Source organism: Mobula hypostoma, chromosome 6 (genome assembly GCF_963921235.1).
Source record: "Mobula hypostoma chromosome 6, sMobHyp1.1, whole genome shotgun sequence".
NCBI classification, from domain to species: Eukaryota; Metazoa; Chordata; class Chondrichthyes; order Myliobatiformes; family Myliobatidae; genus Mobula; species Mobula hypostoma.
The window spans coordinates 132,313,089-132,336,588 of NC_086102.1; the positions used below are offsets into that span (position 1 = coordinate 132,313,089).

At 41.4% G+C, this 23,500-nt stretch overlaps 1 protein-coding gene across 4 annotated transcripts in view; it reads left to right on the forward strand.

The window, feature by feature from the left end:
- ube2f (ubiquitin-conjugating enzyme E2F (putative)) overlaps window positions 1-23,500 on the forward strand; it is a 211,668-nt gene that overhangs the window by 49,869 nt on the left and 138,299 nt on the right. The window contains exons 2-3 of one of the 4 annotated variants that reach the window (XM_063051734.1): window positions 8,317-8,372; window positions 11,949-12,087. In XM_063051734.1, coding sequence (XP_062907804.1) covers window positions 11,970-12,087 — 118 coding nt within the window. In that variant the 5' untranslated portion in view covers window positions 8,317-8,372; window positions 11,949-11,969. The remainder of the gene's footprint in view (window positions 1-8,316; window positions 8,373-11,948; window positions 12,088-23,500) is intronic. The other 3 variants (XM_063051735.1, XM_063051737.1, XM_063051736.1) reach the window with 3 other exon arrangements.

Here is a 23,500-nt window from a genome sequence, read left to right on the forward strand (position 1 = left end):
TGATCTCCTCTGGGTTTGATTGTTTTCGCTCTCGCTCATCTGCACTCAACTGTAACATGCGTAGCACTCCTGTAACGGGTAATGACAGGTTCTGTTGCCTGAGCTTTTGTACACTGTCCAAATGCGATTTACTTGCCAAATGATGCTTTAAAAAGTCAAGTTTCCAAATATCATCCAGCTTCTTTCCACTAGCAAATTCTACAGCAACTTTCACATCACGACAATACAAACAGATAACTCCAGTTTCCGAATCATACATAAATATTTCTCGTAGCTGAACGTTCATGACCTCATGAGCTTTCGGTGTAATGGTTTCTACCATTTTGTTAAGCCATTCAACTTTAAACAAATTTGCAGTTTTTTTGCGCTTCACGCCCTTCGCTTCTTTTGAATTCGACATAGTGAATCAATATTTTTTCCAATAAAAACTTAGTAAGCTATCTATAAGACTTGAGACAGATCTTTGTAAACTTTACGATGTGAACACTGTCAGCCAAACATGGCTGCCGCCGTGATGCAGCTGTACAAACCGGAACAGGAAAGGTGAGGTGACGTAAATTAGTGACGTGCATTGTGGTATTTGAAAACCGACTAACTAGTTAACAGAAACAGTTAGCTAAAAGATTATTTTCAGTAAGTATAATTATTAACTACTACATTATTTTAGGTAACTGACCTTTTGTGCACACGTTAATTTCCTTTGTGCGCTGGTTGAAAAACGTGTGTGCATGCGCACATGCGCACAGCTTAGAGGGAACTATGGATGTGAGTGCTACTGGATGATAGTTGTTAAGGCAGTTCACACTGCTCTTCTTGGGCACTGGTACAATTGTTGCCCTTCTAAAGCATGTGGGAACTCTGACCATAGCAGTGAGAGATTGAAAATGTCTTTAAATACACCTGCCAGTGGTATAAGTTTTTAGAGCTTTATCAGATACTCCATTGGGGCCTGATGCCTTGCATGAGTTCACTTTCCTGAAAGACAGCCTAACATTAGCCTCTGAGACAGAGATCACAGTGTCACCAGGTGCAGCAAGGATCCTTACTGCTGTAGTTATTTTCTCCCTTTCAAAGTAGTTCATAAAACGCATTGAGTTCATCTGCTAGTGAAACATCGCTGCCATTTATGATGTTGGGTTTCACTTTGTAGGAAGTAATATCCTGCAAACCCTGCCAGAATTGATGTGCATCTGATGCCACCTCCAACTCACTCGGAATTGTTTCTTTTCCTTGAAATAGGCCTCTGCAAGCCATACGTGGTTTTCTTGTACGGACCTGGATCTCCAGACTTAAAAGCCACAGATCTAGCCCTCAGCAGTTAATGAATCTCCTGATTCATCAATGGCTTTTGGTTTGGGAATATACAGCAAGTTTTCATAGGCACACGCTTATCCATACAGGTTTTAATGAGGGGAACGTCGTTGAAGTCGGTATGAAGTCGGTAACAACTGCGGCATATTCATCCAGATTTAAAGATGAATCCCTGAGTATAGTCCAGTCCACCAATTCAAAGCAGTCCTGTTAAGTGCTCCTGAGTTTCCATTGTCCATACCTTCTGGGTCCTCTGGCAGTGCTGTGGTCTTCAGTCTCTGCCTGTACGCAGGGAGTAGAAATTTTTAGAGCTACTAATAATGAAACGAGGACAGAAAATGGTGAAGTTGCGTGGCAGGTCTAGCTGGTGCAGGTGATAGGTCATTGACCTGAAGCATTAACTCCGTTACTCTGTTCACACTTGTGACCTGACCAGCTGCATGTTTCTAGCCTTTTCTTCTTGTATTTCGTATTTCAACTTCTAGCATCTGCAGGGTTTTTTTTGCCCTTTAATTAATGATGATGACTGCTCCTGTGGTCAAAGTGTGTATGATGAAATATTAGTCAATCTTCTTATGATTTGGGACTAAGAGTCAATGTGAGGTGCAATGGGATGAAAGGAAATCATTGAAAATTTACAATACAATAGGAGGCTGCTTGTCCCATTATATCTGTGCCAGCTGGAAAAGAGCTATCTGGTCTAAAGCCATCTTTCAACTAGGTCTATTGCCCTTCAGGTCACAGGCCTCCACGCACAGTGAACGTTTTAAATATAATGAGATTTGCTTCATCTAGCACCTTTCAAGGGTTACATTTCAGATTCCTAATACTTTCTATACTTAAAATAAATCTCCCTCTGCCCTCTAATCCTACTATCAATTACATATTTAATTACTTTTAGTCTTTGCCTCCTCTGCTATAAGTGATTAGGAAAGACCTAGTTCTCTGTCCAGGCCTCATGTAATTTTATACATTATAACTGAGCCTTGCCTTGGCATCCTTTATTCCAGAGAAAACAGCCCTAGCTCATCCAGCCTTCCCTTATTGGATCAACATAAGAAATTCTGCAGATGCTGGAAATCCAGAGTAACACACAACTGCTAGAGGAATTCAGCAGGTCAGACAGCATCTATAGAGAGGTATAAACAGTTGTTTCAGGCTGAGACCCTTTTTCTGAACCTTTTCTAGTGTAATGGCATTCTTTCTATTGATAGCTGTTGAAAACTAGACAAAATATCTCACATCTTGTACAGCGATACTATGACCTCCCCTACCTTGGCCAATCAGCTCAATCAGTTTTATTGCCAGTTTGGTAAGAACATTGACATCTCTCTTTTCTCACTTCCTCTGATCCTGATATGCTGAGCTCCTAACCCCCTCCCTTTCACAACCATTCCAATGTCACCCCCCACCCCCATTCACACTCAGGTGTAATATCCTAACTGTCCCTGTACAACATCTGTTAAATGGTCTTTCCTGCTCTCCTTGTTCTGTTAATAATTGTTTAATATGTTCATGTTAATTTAATTTTGATTATTAACATTTAATTACGTGACTGTTCTGTTAATTGTTGATTGCTCATGGCTGTTTACACTACTGTCTTGTAAATTGTTGGTTGCTATTGTGTCGTCTGTTATGGTATTGCCCCTTGTTTTATGCTTGGCATGGAACCACAATCAGTTCTGGTACGTTTCACATCCTGGCAGTAAAGTGATACTGATTCTAAATGGAGCCAGATTGGACTGACAAGATGAATAGGACAGCAGATGAAAGCTGTTTAGCTTTGAGCTTTAGCAGCTGAGTGGAGAGATAAGCAAATAAACAGTATAGAAATTGTTTTAGTGAAGACATGGACTTTTGGTCTTAATAACAGCCATTGTCAAATACAAAATTGTGATTGATCAGTTAGAGATGTCTGTTATAGGATACACAAAATACTCAGCAGATGCCGGGGTCAAAGCAACACTCACAACACACTGGAGGAACTCAGCAGGTCGGGCAGCATCCGTGGAAACGATCGGTCAACGTTTCGGGCCGGAGCCCTTCGTCAGGACTGTAGAGGGAAGGGGCAGAGTCCCCTTAAAGAAGGTGGGGGGAGGGTGGGAAGGAGAAGGCTGGTAGGTTCCAGGTGAAAAACCAGTAAGAGAAAAGTTAAAGGGGTGGGGGAGGGGAAGCAGGGAGGTGATAAGCAGGAAAGATGAAGAAGGAATAGGGGAAAACACAATGGGTAGTAGGAGGAGGTGGAACCATGAGGGAGGTGATAGGCAGCTGGGGGAGGGGGCAGAGTGGCATAGGGATAGAGGAAGGGAGGGGGAGGGAATTACCAGAAGTTTGAGAATTCTATGTTCATACCAAGGGGCTGGAGACTACCTAGACAGTATATGAGGTGTTGCTCCTCCAACCTGAGTTTAGCCTCATCATGGCAGTAGAGGAGGCCATGTATGAACATATCTAAATGGGAGTGGGAAGCAGCGTTGAAGTGGGTGGCTACTGGGAGATCCTGTCTGTTGTGCGGACGGAGCAGAGGTCCTCTGTTATAGGATGATGCTGGTGATTAGAGTAAGAAATTAATTATGAGTAAAGATGATGGTTTTGATCTTCCTAATACTTAATTGAAAAAAAAATTCTTTTCATGTAGTAGTGGATATCAGAGAGTGGAAGGACAAATTCCTCATCAAATTAATCTTGCATGCAACAAGACCAGAACTACATTCAACATTAGACTGATAAATGGCATGTAACCTTTGTGCTACAAAACTGTGAAATAATAACTGGGAAAAAGGTGGTGGGCTCGGACGCAGCAGCTTCTACTGGCCAACCAGAGGTCTTATTGTCTTTTTAAAATGTCTTTTTTACATTGCTGGACATGAAGAACTTCCAAGTACTACATGTCTAACCTATCAGCGAGTTGCTCATTTACAGAGAAGTTGGAGGATCTGGACTTGGTGTGGGCTGTGTTACTGCCTGCTACAGAGAGGTGTTGGAGTTGGTGCGTGAAGACAATGTGCAGTCTACAGCAAGAGATTGTCTTTGTAATTTTTCTTGTGATCACAACACCCTGTTGGATATTGGTAATGTGGAATGCTGCAAGTCTAGTTCACTGGTTTATTGGTAGGACTGACAGTGGGGAGCTGCATAGCCTTGGTTGTAACGCGGATTAGGCCTTTTGTCAGAGTGTTGCTTGCTTTCAGTCATCTAGGGAGAGAAGCATCGGAGACGGTGTGGCATGGCTTTCATGCTGGCATCAATGATGCCCTCCAGTATTCACTTGGTAGAAGACAAGCTGCATTACGTTCGTCTGCAGACTGCTGCTGGCTTGCTCTTGCCGACAACATTCATGGACTCTGGGTTGGGGCTATATTATGTATTTTTTGTGTGACTCTAGGTGTTGATTAAACTTGATTTGATTTGATTGAATTGAACCCGCAACCACCTCTTCCGCTGGCAGCTTGTTCCACACTTGCACTCTCTGAGTGAGGAAGTTTCCACTCAGATTCTCTGTAAATATTTCACCTTTCATCCTAAACTTAGGACCTCCAGTTCTAGCCACACCCATCACGAGGGGGGAAACCCTTCATGCATTCACATTACCTATTGTTTACACCTCATAATCTCGTATACATCTGTAAGATTCCCTCTCATTCTTTTGCACTCCAGGGAGTAAAGTTCAAACCTATCCAACTTTTCTCTATAACGCCGGTCCTCAAGTCCCGGCAACATTTGTTCTGCACACTTTCTAGCGTATTGGTATCTTTTCTGTAAGTAGGTGACCAGAACTGCACGCAATACTGCAAATTCAGCCTCACCAACTACCTTGTATAACTTGTTTTCTACAACTTCAACATCCAACTCCTGTGCTCAGTGTCTTGATTTTTGAAGGCTAATGTGCCAAAAGCTCGCTTTACAACTCTATCTACCTATTATGCCACTTTAAAGAAATTATGGATCTGCATTCCCAGGTCCCTTATCCCTGCAACTAAGTCAGGTTCAGTGGCCTGTAGTTTTTTGGCCTCTCCTTATTCCATTGTTTGAGGAGGATAACAACATTTGCCAACTTCTGGTCTTCTGAAACTAGTGAAAATGCAAACAAGGGCTTCTGCAATTGCTTTTAGTCATAGTCATAGTCATACTTTATTGATCCCGGGGGGAAATTGGTTTTTGTTACAGTTGCACCATAAATAATAAATAGTAATAGAACCATAAATAGTTAAATAGTAATATGTAAATTATGCCAGTAAATTATGAAATAAGTCCGGGACCAGCCTATTGGCTCAGGGTGTCTGACCCTCCAAGGGAGGAGTTGTAAAGTTTGATGGCCACAGGCAGGAATGACTTCCTGTGATGCTCTGTGTTGCATCTTGGTGGAATGAGTCTCTGGCTGAATGTACTCCTGTGCCCACCCAGTACATTATGTAGTGGATGGGAGACATTGACCAAGATGGCATGCAACTTAGACAGCATCCTCTTTTCAGACACCACCGTGAGAGAGTCCAGTTCCATCCCCACAGCATCACTGGCCTTACGAATGAGTTTGTTGATTCTGTTCGTGTCTGCTACCCTCAGCCTGCTGCCCCAGCACAAAACAGCAAACATAATAGCACTGGCCACCACAGACTCGTAGAACATCCTCAGCATCGTCCGGCAGATGTTAAAGGACCTCAGTTTCCTCAGGAAATAGAGACGGCTCTGTCCTTGGCCTCCTTTAAGTACGCTTGGGTCACATTCTGGGGATTTTCTCACCTTAATATGCTTCAAGGCTGCAGATACCTCCCCCTTATAATATGTATATAATCAAAGAACTCACTTCTTATTACCCTAATTTCTTTGGCATCCATGATGTTCTCCTTAGTAAACAGCAAGAAGAAATAGATATTAAAAATGTCAGCCCTGTCCGTGCATTATTGGCCCTGAAAGTCTTTAAGAAGATCTTGTCTCTCCCTTGTCACCCTTTCACTGAAAAACCTTTTTCAGTAAACCTTCAGTAAATCTTTTACTGAATTGAAGAACCTCTTGGGCTTATCTTTAACTCTGCCCAGCTCACCCTCTTTTTGCCCTCCTGATATCCCTCTAAGCCTGGTCTTAAACTTTTTATATTTGTCAAGGGACTTATTTGCACTAAGCTGACAAAACACAATGTACACCTTTCCTTACCGGAGCCTCGATATCTCATTAGCCAGAACCTTTCTCCCTAACAAGAATTTGCTGCTCCTGGACTCCTGGTGTGATCCTTTTAAAAGCCTACCACTTGGCAACTGTTCCTTTGCCTTTAAATAGGGTCATTCAGTTGACTTGAGCTAGATCCTGTCTAATGCCCTCACAGTTGGCTGTGCTTCAGTTCAGGACTTCACTATCTGTGGACCTTTTCAGTCTTTTTCCATGCCTGTTTTAGAATTAACATTTTTGTACTCAATTGTGTCTACATTTGTAGTCACAAAGCAAGCTCCAACTGCCACTTCAGTTGCTTGGCCTGCTTTGTTTCTTAAGAGGAGGAACTGGCCTGCTTGCTTCTTGAGAGGAGGTCCAGTATTGCCTCTACTTGAATATGCTCCTCTAATAATTGCATGATCTTAGATTTTATCTAAATAAAATATAAATTAAATGATATATATTATCTATATCTACTTAAAACTAATTGCTATTCTTGCATTTTCTGAAGGCTGAGGAACAACGTTAAAAGATGAAGAATTATATTTTGCAAAGGTGAAATGTGTAGCAATAAAAATACTTACAAATAAATTTGATCAATGATTATTGATACCCATTTTAAAATTACAATATCACATAACACAAAATTGAAGTTGTTAGAAGACTATTTGGCTTTACCAAAGTAAACAAAAAAAGTGCCACTTTCATTGCCATAATTTGTCAAGGATATAATTAGTATATCAGATAGCATCTGTGGAGTGGAACACACAACTAATGTTTCAGGTCAATAACATTTTGTTGGAGCTATGAAAAGTTAAAGGCTATCAAATTAAAAGACTAAATGCTTGTTCACGACACATCTTCATCTGAGCAACTGAGTTGAAATTTTACAAAATTATAACATTCCTACTTTTGAGTCTCAAAAAAAATCATAATGGCAGATATTTCTGAAGTAGATTAAAGAACACACATACGGAAGATTTTTAATCGCTATCTGCTACTATAACTGTTACAGGTTTCCAATGCATATTAAGGGTGCTAAACAACTAAACAATGATGTTCCATTGTTTTGAGGTCCTGGAGAGAGAATGAACTTCAATAGCAACACAAAAGGATGCAGGAAAGTGAAGGACTATTCCACTGGTCCATCTTGGAACTTAAGATAGCAGAAAGTTTAGAGGATGATTAATTGTTGCATTAATATATTGCTGAGAAACAAAGGTTGTGATGAAGAGAGTGTTGTTCATGCACCAATTGTTTCATTCTCATGTTCCGATGCTTAAGGGAGAGATGAGTGTCCCCAGATGAAGTCCAGAGGGAGATTTTTCTTGAGGTGCAAGCATTATTTGTTTTGGACCTGTAAATACCAAAGACTGAAAGGAACATTTTGAGTATATTTTTCATAAGTTAGGGAAAACACTGCAACTGACATAAAACATTCTATTGGGGCAGGAATAGCTATTCAGTACTTTGACACTGATCTGCTATTTGTTTAGAATGAGGCTGGTCTGTTCCCTAGTTCTACCATTTTAGAAACTTGTAAATGTTGAATAAATAGAATATGTAAATTAGATTTTACTTCATGGACTTGATTAGATCTGACTTGGAAGTATTTTTCTGATATAACTTGAAACTCTAAATCTGTACTGTAGCTATTCACTGTCCATTCTGTGCCTTAATATCTTGGAACATAAATGGAAAAACACTTTAATGGTAAAATCTGAAGTTAAATATCAAAAGGACATGATGATCTTGAGAACATTCAATCTTTCGATCTTATTCTATTGTTTAAATTGATTATAAATATTGATGTGTTAATTTCTTACATGCATTACAAGAATTTGTGTTTCCACTTTTCAGCAGTCACTACACTTCAGAAGTACAGTATTGGCTTTGGAATATTGTGCTCTATAAAGGTAAGTTCTTTCTTTTTGTATCCTTTAATTCTCTTTTCTAGCAAAAATTTGTCTGTGTCTATTGTGAAATTTCCAATTAACTTGGCCTCACTGAAGCGCCACTCACAAGAAAAGGTTCATGCCAAATCTGCAAGATCAGAGATGGTAGATGGAGAATTTTATGGAATTTGGATGGCTTATTACAGGACGAATATGAAACAATGGAAGAGATTCAGGGTGTGTTCAGTAGGATACTACCAAGGTTGAGAAGTTACAGAAATTGAGAAGTCTGTTCTTTTTCATGCAAATAAGAGAAATAGAAGGAAGCGTAAGCCACTTGGCTCTTCATGTCTGCCGCATCATTCAGTCAGATCATGGCTGATTTTCTACCTCTGTGTCACTTTCTTCATCCCATCATACTTTGATTCCCTTGATGCCTAGTGTCCACTATTTTTTGTCATTTGAATATTCTTTGTGATTGTGCCTGCACAGTCCTCTTGGACAGAGAATTCCAATGAGCCATACCCCTCTGTGATAAAGGAAATGTCAAATTTCATCCATCCAGAAAATTCTGTACATTTCAGTGAGAAATATCAAAGAATATGAGGATGTACAGAAGGGGCTGTGATGGATAGAAAAAAGAACTAAATTAACATATCGAAGCAAAGTTTAATAAGAACGTATTATTAAATTGCCTTTGCCTATCATTCTTCTAAACCAGGGGTTCCTAACCTTTTTTTAGGCCATGGACCAATACAATTAAACAAGGGGTCCATGGACCCCAGGTTAGAATCGAAACTGAAGCTGGTGCAGGCTTAATTTGCTTAACCTGTCACTGAATATAAAACAGTACATAACAGGAAGGGCCCTTTGGCCCTTGCTGTCTCTTCAGAACATGATGCCAGTTTTAACTGACATCTGTCTATATCCTTCAATTCCCTGCCTATTCATATTCCTGACTTCATATGACAAATCCACCTTCCATAGAATTTATATGATGAACCAGGCTTTGCACACTCCAGCCTGGAGATTTCTCCATGGTAACAAACACAAAGGCAATCACCAGGAGTTGAGCTTGCTGCCATTGAGAAACCTTTTGACCTGATGAGAGCTGTACGGCCAAATAATGAGAGAAGGTAGCAGTTTTCAGCATATTCATCGTGTAATGAAGAAACTATAAGATATGAGCTGATAATGCTAGCCCCCAGCCATGGCCCATATTCACAGTTTAGGTTAGGATATAGCCTTTAACTCCACATCTCAGCACTAAGCAGTTAACCAGCCCATCTTAGCCTACCCAAAATCTGTCCTATCAGGCTGTCTGTCCCCCTGAGCCACGAGCAGGTTAAGTTCACAACAGTGCAAAACATTGGGGTTGGCCAGGTTCTTGGCTACAGGATTTCCTGCACAGTGTTGGGGAGGGCAGGTGTTTATACTAGGTTCCCAGCAGAGCAATTCTGTTAGTAACTTATAACTGTGTACTGTATAATGCTATAATGACCTCTTTTAATTCTGATTCTATTAAAACTCATTTCTAGAAATGCATTCTGAGCATCAAGCTTGGTATTCATGTAAAAGATCCCAACAATTTTTCTATAATTGTTGATTTCACTGTCCTTTTCTTAAATAGTGAGGTTTTATGTGCCAGTGTAACCCTCCAGTCTAGAAACTGTTCTACAATCTATGGAAAGTTGGAAGACAACAACCAGTGCAATTTCCTTCAAATCCCTTGGGCACAGGACACCGGTCCTGGGCATTTTGGTTCCAATAATTTGCCGAATAATTTTTTGTTAATCTGTACAAATTAGTAGAATTTACTGCTACTATTGACTAATTGTCCTCCACTATTTATGGTAGTTTTCTATATACAGTGGATACCGGTTAACTGGGAGGCATGCGACTGGTACGTTTTGGCCCTATTAAGCAGCTGCCCTAACTAGCTGAAGTTTCATGGAAATAGTTAAGAAGGTATAAAAAAAACAAGCTACCTAACTGAGTAACAAATTGTGTATTTAAATGAAATACAGAACAAATTGGAACACTACCAATACCACTGGCAGTTGTTAGTTGTATTTGACGATGATGGGAGACCTGTGCAGGAGAATTTTTAGAGTGGCAAAGCTGTTTCACTGGGCTGTTCCATTCTCTCGACCTCGGAAGTCTGGATTCAGTGATACTAGTAGACGTCACAACTGGGATCTTCCCTAGTTGCGGTGGATGACTATTAGTTTTTCTGTGGTTCGTCATGCCCTTTGCTCTACACGTAATGTTGCGGAACTGCCTTCCTGGCTGTTTGATCTTCCTGTAGGTGTCATCCACTCAGATTGCTGGAGCTGACTTCACATGGTAGGACAGGCATGTCCCTGTCTCACCATGGTATGAGACACATCGGCTACCCTGATCTGTCAAAGTCGTGTGGCTGCTGTTGCATGCAAACAGATGAGAACTGAGTGTCCGATAGGGACTGAAGGTAACAGTCAAGATGAATGTCGATACCTTCAGTCCCTAACCTGTTGAAGTAGTGAAATTGTTTCATTTTCACTTCCGGCCATTTTGGGAACTTAGTCCGGATGCATGAAACCACAGTGAGCCGAACAGTTCTGAATTATCTTAGTGCTTATTTCTTGCTAACTATCAGTGACAAAAATCACTGCTTTCTGAACACAAGCACGCATAACCGACAATACTTAAAAACTGTTCACTGTAAGCAAGTGTAGTGTCTAATGGCTATCCAATGGCACGCAACTGATGCTTGTTGGAAATTATTTGGTAGCAGTTTCCTGTCCCAGTTAAGCAGCATAGTGTCCCAAATAAACAAAGGGAATCCCAGCTGTTTTATCAATTAGTTTTTGTTCTTTAAGAGTTGTTCCAAAGAAGCAACTGTCCTGATTAACCAATGGGCCAATTAACTGGAATCCACTGTATTTGTGAAGATGAGCGCATGCTGATTTTATTTTTCTATCATTTCTGTATTCCCAGTATAGTATCTCCCACTGGGGTCCCGAAGAGATTCACATTATCTTTAGCTAATTATTTCTTTATCTGTAGAAGCTTTTAAAATCTTTTTATGTCTCTAGTTAATGTTCTAATATTTTGAAAAGAATGTTGATTATGGAGGATAATAATATGGTAAATAGTGCTTTGTTGTTTTCATTGTCAATGAGCTGTCACCCATTTCAGTGAGCATTGAATTAGCTGTCAGACGTACAGAAGTTAAAGGTAATCATAAAGATAGAGATGGCTAAAAAAGAAATTTTCATTCTATTGCTTTCCTATTGTTGTAAAACTATAATCCGGCAGTGACTTCCATTTTGGTAGTTGTTTGAAATGGGAACAATAAGTGGTAGGGAGGTGACATAGATGTTCGGGAGAAGAATGGACAGTTTCCTTGGAATTGGATGCCATAATGTAACTTCCTGGACAGTTAGTGATTTGATGGTTCTTTTACTATAATAATCTGCTGTGATGGTCTGTTCCTGTAGTGTCTTTGATTTTATTGTCTATCTCTGTGGTGTAAGTCTACAATAAGTAATTTTTCAGAAGTTTTTTTTCTTAATAGGTGAACTGTTTCTGAAATGTTTTCTTGCTTATTGTCAGGTTTAAGAAAGTGTCCCAGCCATGCTGACTTTAGCAAAAAAGTTGAAACGTGAAGATGGTATGAAAGGGAGAGGCAACGCAAATCCAGGGACTGATTCATCCCGCCGTGTATCCATTCGAGATAAGCTGCTCGTCAAAGGTGCGTGTCTGACTCCTCTGTACCGTTCTTCTGTGGCTCATTTCTTAATTGGTAGGATCCCTCACAGTTGTCACCAGTCCATTAACACATTAGTAGACAAGGAAAAGGAATAATTAATTTCATGGTTTATAATTGAATCAAAGGGTTTGCAGAATGCCTAATAGATATAGTTTTGAATAACCTGATGCACTGGAGTCATGTTGTGACGGTAGTTTTCAGTGTTTTTTTTTGGTCACGCTCCCTGAATAAGTAGTATTTTGGTCCTCCCTACCAGTTATTGCTCTCCTTTCAAACAACTACTCAAATAAAGTCACTTCTGGAATATAATTTTTACAACAATATGAAAGCAATGTAATGTTCCAACATTAATAAGTGAAAATTCCTCTTTTAGCCATCTGTATAAGAGCAGACACTGAGGGAATGAACTTAGATTACATCAATATTATCAGATAGATGAGCCATGATCAGGAGTTTTAAGTGCTGGGGGTTGATGTTTGATGGAGTCTTAATAAATCAGAGTGATGTAGAATGTTCTGAAATGTCAAAGATGTTGAATACCTCATACAAATGAGTTTCTCAGTTGTTGGAGTTGTGGAGGAGATGTTTCCTACAGTGGGTGAGTCTACGACCAGAGGACACCCTCAAAATACAAGGACATCCCAGAATATAGATGAGGAAGAATTTCTTTAGCTAGAGGGTGGTTCTTTGCTGCCACAAATGGCTGTGCAGGCTAAATGATTGGGTATATTTAAAGTGGAGGTTGATAGATTCTTGATTAGTAAAGGCATCAAAGGATATGGGGTGAAGGCAGGGAAAAGGGATAATAAATGAGCCATGATGGAATTGTGGAGCAGACTTGATGAGCCAGCTGACCCTAATTCTGATGCTATGTCTTCTGGTCCTTTTCAGTAGTATGATCTGGGTTCAATTCCTAGTCGGTATTGACCTAACTGAGGAATGGAATGCAGCACAGAGCACGGGGCTGTTGTGCTTTTTAGATATCGGGGCTTTTAGCTGGCAAAGTTTCCAAAGTGTAACTGAAAATGAACAGATCCTGGCACTCGCTATGTGCCCCATGTGCTGGTTTGTTACCTTGCATTGAGAGGAGGTGAAATATCTTCATATAATGGAATTATGCATCTGTAACACCCAAGCTTCAGATTGGTTTTTTTTGGGACAAATAATTCAGGGGATGTGAAGAGAAACTGCAAATACAGTGCTGATGTAACACTTCAACATTGATCTTACTAAATTGCAAGGTTTGAGGGGCTGCATGACTTGGCGCAGACTCCTATTTCTTACATTATCCAAGCTCTCCTGAATAATGTAGTGACTTTAATCATCACTTGTGCCAAACTTTGCATTCCAAAAACATAAAGTCCCTTTAAATTTTTGGTCTTTGTGCATTGTGCTTATTCTGCATTCCCAGCCTTGGGTTTCATTTCATGGAGAAATAACTTTTCTATCTACTTTGTACAAATTACTGAGAGAACCCAACCTTGTTTCTCCAGCCTTGTAACGTGGATCCCTCGTCATTGTGTGTTCTCATGTGAAATTTGAAAGAACAAATAGATTGACGAGTGATAAATTGCAATGTGGCCCAGCAGATGAGCCAATAAGTAGCTTTACAGATTGTTGTCCTTGATTTTGATAGATTTTCACCCCTCACACAGAATGTTCTTTTGTGCAAGTCGGTGTTGTATTGTTTTATCTTTTGCTCAAAGTAGATTTGAAAAATATATTCTTTTTAGGGCTATGGCAGCTGCTTTTTGGTGTGTTGAATATGTGAATGATTTTTCGGGTACTCTGTGTGAAGATGCATAGCTGGTGCTCATGTCATGCTGTATAAAGGCATTCATGTCATGCTGTATAAAGGCATTCATGTCATACTTTGTATTCCAATCCTACAGTGCAAAACAACATCCAATCTGTGTTTAAGTTATGTTGTAGTAAGGAGTCCAGCCTGTGTTTTGAAAGGTGTTCAGACCATGTTTGGGTCATTGTGTGTAAATATTATATTGTGTTCAGGAAATGCTATGTAATAGGATCTAGCTTGTGTCGATGACGTATGCTATAATGACTAGTCTATATTTAATTGGATACTGGCAGTCTGGAGCAGAAAACCTTAGAAATACTCAGCAGGTGCGACAGAACCTGGAGAGAGAGATGTTTTGGCTCGATAACTTTTCATTAGAGTCAGGAGAGGTGAGTGATAAATGGATTTTAAGATGAAGAAAAGGACTGAATTTGATAGGTCATTTATATCGATTCCATATCCCACTCTTCTGTATTCAATCTGGGAACTGGAATAGTCCTTCCACCCAACCCCCCCCCACACCCACCTATCAACTTACACATCGAGCAAATTAAACCCCAACATTTTCAATCCATTCAACTGATGATATCATCAGACACAACATGCGTCAGGGAAGGCTGGTACCTCTTCCTATCGGTACCAGTGCCCTTCCCCAAACTATCTTACAATACAACTCTATTGCCCACTTATCTCTTCCTCTCTCTGCCCAGAGTCCCATACACATTTTCTGGATAAAGTACGAACTTAGTTATTTCACTTTGATTTCATTGACTATATTTGCTACTCCTAGTTTAATCACTTCTCCATTATAGAGATCAAATACTTTGCAAAAAAAACTTGTGTTCAATGTGTAAGCATGATGCCATGTTTTCAGATGCTTGCCATTTCAACTTTCCATCTAATCCCTCCCTCTCCTATAGCTCTTACACAACTCTAGCAAATCTCAACAGAAGCTTGAAGAACAGCGCCTTATATTCTGATTACGCATATTACAATCATCTTGGCTCAACAGAGTTCAGATGATTAGAATTTCCAACATTTAAATGAGAAATTTCACCAAGCTAAATGAGAATTTTCATTCACAAACAAGAGAAAATCTGCAGATGCTGGAAATCCAAACAACACACACAAAATGCTGGAGGCCATGGAAGAAAGAAAAGGAGGGAGGATCACCTACACTCTGTCTGCCAGAAAAAGCGGGATCACCCAGTGGCCACCCATTTTAATTCCACTTCCCATTCCAATTCCGATATGTCTATCCTTGGCCTCCTCCACTGTCATGATGAGGCCACACCTAGGTCGGAGGAATAACACCTTGTATTCCGTCTGGGTAGCCTCCAATCCGATGACATGAACATTGATTTCTCGAACTTCAGATAATGCCAACCTCCCTTCACTATTCCCCACCCATTTTTTCCTCTCTCACCTTATATCCTTGCCCACTTATCGCCTCCTTCTGGTGTTCCTTCCCCCGTTTTCTTTTTTCCATGGCCTTCTGTCCTCTTCTATCAAACTTCCCCTTCTCCAGCCATGTATCTGTTTCACTAATCAACTTCCCAGCCCTTTACTTCATCCCTCCCTCTTTGTTTCACCTATCACCTTGTGTTTCTCTCTCCCCTCCCCCCACCTTTAAAATCTACTCCTTAGCTTTTTTTTCTCCAGTCCTTCCGAAGGGTCTCGGCCCGAAACGTCGACTGTACTCTTTTCCATTGATGCTGCCTAGCCTGCTGTGTTCCTTCAGCATTTTGTGTGTGTTGTGAGAATTTTTATTCAGTAATTTCCGGTGTTGATTCGGCGTTTTCTTTTTACATTTTCTTGAATTTGATCTTTAGTTTCTTTTCATGTCATATTACCAACTTTTGTCCCTTCTTGTTATTTCATCTCTTGCAATTTACTGCTTTTGTGTTGAATGTGCTGTGTAAATATTTCAATTGTGTGAAGATGATCTGTCACTCTAATATTTGCAAACGAATTCAGCAATTCCAGATATAGTGTGAGCTCAGTTAGGTTATTTGGAGCAGGAGCACTGGTAATAAATTTCGCGCTGTCTTGATTTGGGTGTAGTTCTTTATGCCATCGGAAGTACCAAGGAAATACACACATCTGTCTTTAACCATCGGCCTTTTTGCAGATTTTGCAGGTGTTTGCTGCTTTTGGCTCCTGGGCAGGATATTATCTGAGTACATAGTGATCCTGGAAATGTCCTACTGCAAACCCTCCATGGTTGTCTGAAAGATAGTATGTACAGATGAAATTCAGTGGTGTGTTGATGATGAAAAACTTTATAGATAAATTCTCCAACAGAAACTGTTGTTATACGTGACTCTGTACAAAATTAGAAACATCTTGCAGCCTTTCAGACAAAAGTACAGACATCTAGGAATGTGATTCTTTTACTGGGATGGGTCTCAATTAATAGCTTGAAAACCATATTCAATTAGTTTCTCTTTGCTAAGCCTGTCAATTTCTGCTTCCAATTTTGGCATAAGCCATTGATCTGAGCTTTAAGAACTAAGTATCAGAATTAATACAAATATTGGTTTGGGTGCTCTTCAAAATGCCTGGTTCATCTTTGAAACCACTAAAGGGCTCCTGTAATGTTCTAGCCCAGACAACTCCAACAGGCGGACTGCGAGAACCAAATGTCTGGACCGTGCCGATCCATTGGCACTTACGTGAATGCACCTGTCATAACATATAAATAAAGCGCGCACTGCTCTAATTTATTTTAACCTCATCCCACACCGTACACTTGACCTACGCCCCCGCAGAGCGCGCGATCTACTGCGCACTCTCTACCGTCCTCGACTAGACAGCAGCACGTACCAGGTACCTGCCTGTCATCTAAGAAGCGAATCTGTCATCTAAGCGAATCGTTACCAGCAGTAACCAAGAACAACATGGCCTGCGTGAAGAAGCACAAGGTTGACCAGGAAAACCGTCAGTTCAAATCTGACTGGACTGATCAGTTTTGTTCTACTTTACCGGACCATGCCAATGCTAAACTGACATGCTTAATATGCATGCAGTCCGTAGCTGTCTGCAAATCAGATCAACGCAAACAAAAAATTGCAAATATCATAACATCATACAAGCACTCCGTTTCTACTATCTGTAAGTCAACATCTGCACAGGAGAGTGCAACAGCTGCATCATTGCATGTGTCATGGAATCTTGTCAAAGCTAAGAAGCCATTCGCTGATGCCGAGTTGATTAAAACGTGTGCACTTGGTATGGTTGGTGAAGTTTTAAGTCATGATGAGAAAACCAAGAAAACGGTTGTGGAGCTATTAAAGATGGTGCCATTGTCGGCTAACACAGCAACAAGAAGAGTAAAAGTTTTAGCGGAGGAGGAGTGTTTTTCCAATTCTGTTGCCACAACAGAATACAAGCCCAATATCAGAAGGATTGCCTCATCCCGTCGCTGTCACTTCTCTCACTGATCGGTGAGTGAATCAATTTATTTTTGTCCACTTGTCAATCTTATTGTAGTATAATAATATTACAACAATAGTACTGATAATTTCATTTATAGCTTCACTTCATACTTCAAATGCTACATAGCTTAATTAAAAAGAACAAATAGATTAAATGAGAGAACAGAAACAGTGGAAAAGGCAGTACTACTAAAACTCTTTGTGTGGAAGAGAAGTGGTGAAGACTATCATGTTTACTGTGTGTGTGTGTGTGTGTGTGTGTGTGTGTGTGTGTGTACACACACATGTCTCAATGTGACAGCTGACAGTTGTGATAGCTAGAGTCATAATTAAGTGGTTGGTTTTGGACTTATTTTGTTTCGAGAGTGCATTGTTTTTTCTTGTGTGACTCACAACACAGGCTTTGAGAATCCCAGGCCTAAATTATTACTACTACTACTAATAATAATAATAATAAGAAGAAGAAGAATGGTAATAGCAGCAGCAACAACATCAACAACAACATTGAGGATGTAACTAGTAGAGTGGATAGGGGAGAACCAGTGGATGTGGTATATTTGGATTTTCAAAAGGCTTTTGACAAGGTCCCACACAGGAGATTAGTGTGCAAACTTAAAGCACACGGTTTTGGGGGTAAGGTATTGATGTGGATAGAGAATTGGTTGGCAGGCAGGAAGCAAAGAGTGGGAATAAACGGGACCTTGTCAGAATGGCAGGCAGTGACGAGTGGGTACCACAAGGCTCAGTGTTGGGACCCCAGTTGTTTACAGTATATATTAATGACTTAGACGAGGGAGTTAAATGCAGCATCTCCAAGTTTGCGGATGACACGAAGCTGGGTGGCAGTGTTAGCTGTGAGGAGGATGCTAAGAGGATGCAGGGTGACTTGGATAGGTTGGGTGAGTGGGCAAATTCATGGCAGATGCAATTTAATGTGGATAAATGTGAGGTTATCCACTTTGGTGGCAAGAACAGGAAAACAGATTATTATCTGAATGGTGGCCGATTAGGAAAAGGGGAGGTGCAATGAGACCTGGGTGTCATTATACACCAGTCATTGAAAGTGGGCTTGCAGGTTCAGCAGGCGGTGAAAAAGGCGAATGGTATGCTGGCATTCATAGCAAGAGGATTCGAGTACAGGAGCAGGGAGGTTCTACTGCAGTTGTACAGGGCCTTGGTGAGACCACACCTGGAGTATTGTGTGCAGTTTTGGTCCCCTAATCTGAGGAAAGACATTGTTGCCATAGAGGGAGTACCAAGAAGGTTCACCAGATTGATTCCTCGGATGGCGGGCCTTTCATGTGAAGAAAAACTGGATTGACTAGGCTTATACTCACTGGAATTTAGAAGATTGAGGGGGGATCTTATTGAAACGTATAAAATTCTAAAGGGATTGGACAGGCTAGATGTAGGAAATTTGTTCCCGATGTTGGGGAAGTCCAGAACGAGGGGGCACAGTTTAAGGATAAAGGGGAAGCCTTTTAGGACCGAGATGAGGAAAAACTTCTTCACACAGAGAGTGATGAATCTGTGGAATTCTCTGCCACAGGAAGCAATTGAGGCCAGTTCATTGGCTATATTTAAGAGGGAGTGAGATATGGCCCTTGTGGCTAAAGGAATCAGGGGGTATGGAGAAAAGGCAAGTACAGGGTTCTGAGTTGGATGATCAGCCATCATCATAATGGCGGTCCAGGCTCGAAAGGCCGAATGGCCTACTCCTGCACCTATTTTCTATGTTTCTATCTGCCCATAAAACAACTTACTGGCGCAATGAAAAAAAACCCTGGACATTTTGGCCCTTGGCTTGGCATGCTTGACATAATTTGGCCCTTGTGGAAAACTAATTGGAGAATCCTGTTCTAGCCTCACCCATCTTAATGTGAAGAATGTTTCTACAATTCTGGGGAATTTCTATCAGCCAGTCTCTTCCTAACAGGTTTGGTCTGGAGTCTTCAACAACTAATGTTGGGAGACAACTAATGGTGGGAGTTGTGTACAGGCCACCTAACAGTAGTAGTGAGGTTGGAGATGGTATTAAACAGGAAATTAGAAATGTGTGCAATAAAGGAACAGCAGTTATAATGGGTGACTTCAATCTACATGTAGATTGGGTGAACCAAATTGGTAAAGGTGCTGAGGAAGAGGATTTCTTGGAATGTATGCGGGATGGTTTTTTGAACCAACATGTCGAGGAACCAACTAGAGAGCAGGCTATTCTAGACTGGGTTTTGAGCAATGAGGAAGGGTTAATTAGCAATCTTGTCGTGAGAGGCCCCTTGGGTAAGAGTGACCATAATATGGTGGAATTCTTCATTAAGATGGAGAGTGACATAGTTAATTCAGAAACAAAGGTTCTGAACTTAAAGAGGGGTAACTTTTGAAGGTATGAGACGTGAATTAGCTAAGATAGACTGGCAAATGACACTTAAAGGATTGACGGTGGGTATGCAATGGCAAGCATTTAAGGATTGCATGGATGAACTACAACAATTGTTCATCCCAGTTTGGCAAAAGCATAAATCAAGGAAGGTAGTGCACCCGTGGCTGACAAGAGAAATTAGGGATAGTATCAATTCCAAAGAAGAAGCATACAAATTAGCCAGAGAAAGTGGCTCACCTGAGGACTGGGAGAAATTCAGAGTTCAGCAGAGGAGGACAAAGGGCTTAATTAGGAAGGGGAAAAAAGATTATGAGAGAAAACTGGCGGGGAACATAAAAACTGACTGTAATAGCTTTTATAGATATGTAAAAAGGAAAAGACTGGTAAAGACAAATGTAGGTCCCCTGCAGACAGAAACAGGTGAATTGATTATGGGGAGCAAGGACATGGCAGACCAATTGAATAATTACTTTGGTTCTGTCTTCACTAAGGAGGACATAAATAATCTTCCAGAAATAGTAAGGGACAGAGGGTCCAGTGAGATGGAGGAACTGAGCGAAATACATGTTAGTAGGGAAGTGGTGTTAGGTAAATTGAAGGGATCAAAGGCAGTTAAATCCCCAGGGCCAGGTGGTCTGCATCCCAGAGTGCAAGTAGCCCAAGAAATAGTGGATGCATTAGTGATAATTTTTCAAAACTCGTTAGATTCTGGACTAGTTCCTGAGGATTGGAGGGTGGCTAATGTAACCCCACTTTTTAAAAAAGGAGGGAGAGAGAAACTGGGGAATTATAGACCAGTTAGCCTAACGTCGGTGGTGGGGAAACTGCTGGAGTCAGTTATCAAAGATGTGATAACAGCACATTTGGAAAGCGGTGAAATCATCGGACAAAGTCAGCATGGATTTGTGAAAGGAAAATCATGTCTGACGAATCTCATAGAATTTTTTGAGGATGTAACTAGTAGAGTGGATAGGGGAGAACCAGTGAATGTGGTATATTTGGATTTTCAAAAGGCTTTTGACAAGGTCCCACACAGGAGATTAGTGTGCAAACTTACAGCACACGGTATTGGGGGGTAAGGTATTGATGTGGATAGAGAATTGGTTAGCAGACAGGAAGCAAAGAGTGGGAATAAACGGGACCTTTTCAGAATGGCAGGCAGTGACTAGTGGGGTACCTCAAGGCTCAGTGCTGGGACCCCAGTTGTTTACAATATATATTAATGACTTGGATGAGGGAATTAAATGCAGCATCTCCAAGTTTGCAGATGACACGAAGCTGGGAGGCAGTGTTAGCTGTGAGGAGGATGCTAAGAGGATGCAGGGTGACTTGGATAGGTTGGGTGAGTGGGCAAATTCATGGCAGATGCAATTTAATGTGGTAAATGTGAAGTTATCCACTTTGGTGGCAAAAATAGGAAAACAGATTATTATCTGAATGGTGGCCGATTAGGAAAAGGGGAGGTGCAACGAGACCTGGGTGTCATTATACACCAGTCATTGAAAGTGGGCATGCAGGTACAGCAGGCGGTGAAGAAGACATTTGTTGTTGGCATTTATAGCGAGAGGATTTGAGTACAGGAGCAGGGAGGTACTACTGCAGTTGTACAAGGCCTTGGTGAGACCACACCTGGAGTATTGTGTGCAGTTTTGGTCCCCTAATCTGAGGAAAGACATCCTTGCCATAGAGGGAGTACAAAGAAGGTTCACCAGATTGATTCCTGGGATGGCAGGACTTTCATATGAAGAAAGACTGGATGAACTGGGCTTGTACTTGTTGGAATTTAGAAGATTGAGGGGGGATCTTATTGAAACGTATAAAATCCTAAAGGGATTGGACAGGCTAGATGCAGGAAGATTGTTCCCGATGTTGGGGAAGTCCAGAACGAGGGGTCACAGTTTGAGGATAAAGGGAAGCCTTTTAGGACCAAGATTAGGCAAAACTTCTTCCCACAGAGAGTGGTGAATCTGTGGAATTCTCTGCCACAGGAAACAGTTGAGGCCAGTTCATTGGCTATATTTAAGAGGGAGTTAGATATGGCCCTTGTGGCTAAGGGGATCAGGGGGTATGGAGGGAAGGCTGGTGCAGGGTTCTGAGTTGGATGATCAGCCATGATCATAATAAATGGCAGTGCAGGCTCGAAGGGCCAAATGGCCTACTCCTGCACCTATTTTCTATGTTTCTATGTTTACAATCTCTTTTTGGTACTACACTGGCATGTAACTACATTGACAGCATTAGTGCTTTTACCTATATAGGTTTTCAGATTTGTCTCTCCACCTAGTCCGGTTCATCAGTGTAATGTTGAGATCAAGTTTCTATCTGCCATCCACCTCAAAAGTCAATGAATAAAAGGCTTAAAGGACAAAGCTCAAAGGCTTAACATAGGTTTTGCCTTTGTTAAGCTTTCCCTTTCTTGTTGAAGGTGGTGAATACTTCCCACTAATCTGATAAGAATGGTGGAAACCAGAAATACTCTACATAACTCTACACATCTTTTGTTGACCTCACAAAAGCCTTCGACACTGTCTGCCGACAAGGCCTGTGAAGGAACATGTCAAAGTTCGGCTGCCCCGCCAAATTCATTCAGATGGTACGCCAATTCCATGATGGTATAATGGCCAGAGTGCTGGACGGCAGAGAATCCTCTAAGGCGTTCCCAGTCACCAGTGGTGTCAAACAGGGCTGTGTACTCGCACCCACACTGTTCAGCATGATGTTTTCTGCCATGCTGAATGATGTCTTCCAGGACAGTGATGCTGGAATCAGCCTCAAATACAGAGTGGATGGGAAGCTCTTCAACCTGAGGAGACTTCAAGCTATTACCAAAGAGAAGGAGACTGTTCTGAGAGACTTCCTCTTTGCCGATGACTGCGCCCTGTATGCTGGCTCAGAGCCAGAGATGCAAGTCAATATGGACAAATTCTCCACGGCCTGTGACAACTTTGGACTCACCATCAACATCAAAAAGACTGAAGTCATGCACCAGCCTGCCCCTTATGCACCGTACACAGAACCGAAAATCACAGTCAAAGGACAGAAACTACAGGCAGTTGACCGGTTTACTTACCTTGGCAGCACCCTCTCCCGAGCAGTGACTATTGTTACAGAAGTTAACTGCAAAATAGCAAAGGCAAGTTCTGCCTTCAGTAGAATGTGCTCCACTGTATGGGAATGCCAAGGAATCAGTCCAGCAACAAAACTGAAGGTCTACAGAGCCGTGGTACTCACTACCCTCCTGTATGCCTGTGAAACGTGGACTGTGTATTGAAGGCATGCAAGACAGCTCAACCATTTCCATATGACTTGTCTTCGCAGAATATTAGGCATCAGATGGCAAGACAAAGTACCAGACACTGAAGTTCTCTCTAGAGCAAGTCTACCATCAGTCCACACACTGCTGATGAGCGCGCAGACCCGGTGGGCAGGTCATGTCATCGGCATGCCGGACGAGCGCATACCCAAGCAGCTGCTTTTTGGGGAACTCTCTGCTGGAAGAGGCTCGCATGGAGGGCAGAAGAAACGTTACAAAGACACAGTAAAGGTCTCCCTGAAGTCATTTGACATAGACACGACCACCTGGGAAACGCTGGCACAAAACCGCCCTACCTGGCGCGGCCTTATCCACAAGGGCTGTCAAGCTTACGAAGCAAGGCACATTGCTGAAGCACAACATAAGCACGAGTTGCACAAGTCCAGAGCCACCAGCTCAACAACTGCAGTGCCTACTCATCTGCCCAACATGTGCCAGGATATTTCATGCCCGAATTGGCCTGACCA